Here is a 4,317-nt window from a genome sequence, read left to right on the forward strand (position 1 = left end):
ATCGTCAAAAAACAGTGAAAAGGACCTTCAGCGCAAGAAAGGTGGTAAATAAGGGCAAAAATGCCAAAAAATGAAAGGTGGGGACGTTTTCCACAATAACTTCGAAAGGTAAGGATGTTTTGCGCCAATTACCCAATAATTTTTCATTAGTTTACAATAGTTTTCGTCTTTAACAAGGGTGATTGGCTTTGAAAGTAATTCCAGCACAGCACACGGAACTTCACAGTATGTACAAATAACATATTCCAATTTTAAAACAAATAATCTTTCTACTAGTTTAAATTAAAAATTATTTACTTTTAACAATAAAATGAGAGTTGTTTTAAAAAGTAACTTATTTTATTTTAGATAGGGACAACAAGTAATAAATCAGCAACTTATATTTGACATAAGAAGTACTTTTTTTTGGCCCTTAAAGCTCAGCCAAACATAAATCATTTTCCTGTTCACCAATCTTGTCGAGTCGAGTCATCGAGTGGGGTGGTTGTTGAGCTCAGCTTCCTAGACTCTAGATATGCCGACCTCTTCAGCCGCCGGAACCGCCCGTTTGGATGCCGAAAGTCCACTGTTAGAGGACATCGTCCATGGCTCCGTCGACTTCAAAGGTCGCCCTGTCACCCATCCCGGATCCGGTGGTTGGAAGTCAGCTTCCTTCATCATAGGTACGTACCTACAACATTTGAACGACGATCTTGCTGCTAACACGTTTATTTAAATTGTGTTTTGATGATAAAATTGTCTGTTTATATATTTTGTTCAATTTATTAGGTGTTGAAGTGGCTGAGAGATTTGCATACTATGGAATCAGTTCGAATTTGATAAGCTATTTGACGGGTCCGTTGGGCCAATCCACCGCAACTGCGGCGGAGAATATAAATGCGTGGTCTGGAACGGCGTCACTTTTGCCTCTCTTGGGTGCTTTTGTGGCTGACTCGTTTCTCGGTCGCTACCTGACCATTATTATTGCCTCTGGGCTATATATCCTGGTCAGTTTAAAAGCTCATTGATCTTTTTAAACTTCTATATTTGGTAACTTTTCAATTGGTAAAATTGTGCATCTTTTTCTATGATGTAAATGCATTATACTTGGCTGAGCTTGTGATAATTGGTCCGTTAGTTGCAGGAGTTTTCTGTATGCTAGAAGAATTCTGGATTTTTTGTGGGGTTTCTTTAAGATGGTATGGGCTGTGGGGGGTTGGGACGGGGAAGATTAACTTGTGTTCTCTGATAATGGTCATGATAAACGAATAAAGACCAAGTCGAATGCCGACCTTTCTGCAGCATTATTGCCACTTGCGGTATACACGACTGAAAATCTTAGAAGCCCATGATTTAACTGCTTATGGCAATATTTGAATACAGTACATATCAATATTTAAAATCCGTTTAAGCATTAAAAGACTTGTTTAGGGCTGTATGCAATAGATTTGTACCCAAAGTTTCAACATTTTTGACAACTTATTGACAAGCTGAAAACTATTACTGTGCCATTCTGTTATTACATACCTTTAATTTTTGTGAAGAGCTCATGATACTATGATTATTGAGAATGATATTCTTCTGTGAAATTCTAACCATGTTATGTTTGAATTATTATTGATCTCAGGGACTTGGCTTCTTGTCCCTATCTGCTACTCTCTATTCGTTCAAATCTTCCGACTGTCAGAATGCTGCAAATAACGCAGCATGCTCTCCACCAGAGTTTCAAATTATTATCTTCTTCTTGTCTTTGTATTTAGTTGCACTAGCACAAGGAGGGCATAAACCTTGTGTTCAAGCTTTTGGAGCTGACCAGTTTGATGAGCAAGACCCAAAAGAATGTAAATCCAAGAGCTCATTCTTCAATTGGTGGTATTTTTCCATGTGTGCAGGTGTTCTAGTGGGTCTCTTTTTTTTGAACTACATTCAAGACAACCTAAGTTGGGGTCTTGGCTTCGGAATCCCCTGCATTGTCATGTGCCTCGCGCTAATATTATTTTTGCTTGGAACTACAACTTACCGGTTTAGCATGAAGAGTGATGAAAGAAGCCCATTTGCGAGGATTGGTCAGGTATTCCTGAATGCGGCTAGAAACTGGCGGACTACCCCGGCAGAAATATCTAAGGAAGAGGAAGCTCAGGGCATTTTGCCATATGAAGGCTCTCGACAGTTCAAGTCAGTCAACTATCCTTATGTGTATTTTTAGATTTGGAAGAAAAGAATATCTCTTGACTTTGCTTTGCATGTCAAAGTTTCTCTTTGATTTATCTCCCCAAGTGTCCTGTTAATAGCTTTTGACAGAATATTTGCGCTACCCACTTGTTTATTTGCTACTGTCTCTTTATGAGAAATACCATTTATTAATTGATAATTTCCACATTTTAAGTAGACATTTGGCCTTCCAATCTAGAAACAACACGAAGAATGACAAACTAAACCTCATTCCATTAAATTTGGGGTTGGCTACATAAATTCTTCCCCCCTTCATACCAACCTTCTAACCTAGAACATGGAAAGAAACACATTGATATCCTTTTACTCGAAATCTTGTTTTATATGATTGATGTAATGGAATCAATCTAATTTCATTTCGTTATTACATTTTTGCTTGTGACAGATTTCTTAATAAAGCATTGCTTGCATCCAATGGTTCGAAAGAAGATGGAAAAATTTGTAGTATCACTGAGATTGAAGAGGCAAAGGCAATTCTCAGGCTTGTTCCAATATGGATTACATGTTTGGGATATGCCATTATATTTTCACAATCATCAACCTTGTTCACCAAGCAAGGAGTTACAATGGATCGTTCCATCACATCTAGCTTTCAGCTACCAGCTGCATCGCTTCAATCTTTTATCAGTCTTGCAATTGTTGTCTTTATTCCTATTTATGACCGTATTTTGGTTCCTACTGCAAGGGCTATAACTAGGAAACCCTCGGGCATAACAATGCTCCAACGTATTGGAACAGGTATATTTTTATCTTTCCTTTCCATGGTAATTGCAGCGTTGGTTGAGACGAAACGTCTGAAAACTGCTGCTGAATATGGACTGGTGGACATGCCGAAAGCAACAGTCCCAATGAGTGTGTGGTGGCTGCTACCACAGTACTTGCTTTTCGGAATATCCGATGTATTTACAATGGTTGGTCTCCAAGAATTCTTCTATGACCAGGTCCCTAGTGAGCTGAAAAGTATCGGTCTTGCTCTATACCTCAGTATATTTGGCATAGGTAGCTTCTTGAGCAGTTTTCTTATCTCTGTGGTGGAGAAAGCTACCGGTGGCCCAGCACGGGAAAGTTGGTTTTCAGACAACCTTAATCGGGCTCATATTGACTACTTCTATTGGCTACTGGCTGGAATTAGTGCTGCTGCATTCGCTGCCTACTCGTACTTTGCAAAATCTTATATATATAACAGAAGAAACAGTCTTTGAAGCTGCATTTGTGGTGGAGAAAGTCACCAGTGGCCCGGGTAGAGTGGGTTTTCAGATAACCTGAATTGGGCTCATGTCAATTACTTCTATCGGCTACTGTGCTGCTGCATTTATTGCCTATTTGTAATTCACAAATCTTATATCTATAAACGACGAAACTGATGCGGACATCCATTTACTATTTATTTTCTTCCATTTACTATTTATTTTCTTTTTGGACTATTAGTGATATTCTATTTGGATTATTATTTATATTTCTGTTATTGGGCTTGTTTAGTGGGTTTGGCCCAAGCCCTTCTCTTTAGGGTTTGTGTTCTGCTATTTATTTCTGTTTTGTTTCTCATTTGAGACAGTTGATGATGAATTAGAATTGAAATATTTTTGGTGGCTTGCAGCCGTTTTCTCCCTCCCCTCTCTTCCTCTGGTTTCTTCTCCTCTTCTCCCTTCTCTGTGTTTCTCCTCCTCGTTCCTTCTTCTTTCTTTCTTATTCATCCTACATTAAATTTGGTATCAGAGCCGAACCATGGATAATTTCTTTTCTTTAATCCAAAATTTATTCATATTTCTTTCCCAAAATCTGTTGGAACAGCACGAACTAAAAGAATATTTGGTACAGGCAGCAGTTTTTTTCTTCTTCTTCAATTTTCAGTCTTAGGTGGAAAAAAAAAAATTCACTGTTCACGGGGGTACTGTTCACACCCGGAATTTCAGTTTTTTTTAATAGATTTTTCAGCAGTTCCACAAAAAAAAAAAAATATGACTGTTCACACCCGAATTTTTTTATTTTTTATTTTTGTTTATCGTTTTCTACAGTTCCCCAAAAAAAAAAAGTTGAAAAAAAAGAAAAAAAAGCAAAAAAAACAAGTGAAAAAAAAAAGAAAAAAAGAAAAAGGAAAAAAAAAGT

General features: G+C 37.7%; 1 protein-coding gene across 1 annotated transcript; it reads left to right on the forward strand.

The window, feature by feature from the left end:
• The first annotated feature begins 413 nt into the window (after positions 1-413).
• On the forward strand, positions 414-3,717 carry LOC111372245 (protein NRT1/ PTR FAMILY 5.10-like). Its single transcript, XM_022994489.1, has 4 exons — positions 414-662; positions 769-986; positions 1,607-2,154; positions 2,597-3,717. The coding sequence occupies exons 1-4, from the start codon at positions 515-517 to the stop codon at positions 3,411-3,413; spliced, it is 1,731 nt and encodes a 576-aa protein (XP_022850257.1). The 5' UTR covers positions 414-514; the 3' UTR covers positions 3,414-3,717.
• The last annotated feature ends 600 nt before the right edge of the window (positions 3,718-4,317 follow it).

This window comes from Olea europaea, chromosome 23 (assembly GCF_002742605.1).
Source record: "Olea europaea var. sylvestris chromosome 23, O_europaea_v1, whole genome shotgun sequence".
Classification (NCBI taxonomy): Eukaryota; Viridiplantae; Streptophyta; class Magnoliopsida; order Lamiales; family Oleaceae; genus Olea; species Olea europaea.

Excerpts from the sequence above, each read along its gene's own strand:
- LOC111372245 (XM_022994489.1), top strand. The coding sequence starts at position 515 with ATGCCGACCTCTTCAGCCGCCGGAACCGCCCGTTTGGATGCCGAAAGT. Across the intron at positions 987-1,606 it reads CCTCTGGGCTATATATCCTG|GGACTTGGCTTCTTGTCCCT; the intron begins GTCAGTTTAAAA and ends TATTGATCTCAG. Across the intron at positions 2,155-2,596 it reads GAAGGCTCTCGACAGTTCAA|ATTTCTTAATAAAGCATTGC; the intron begins GTCAGTCAACTA and ends TGCTTGTGACAG.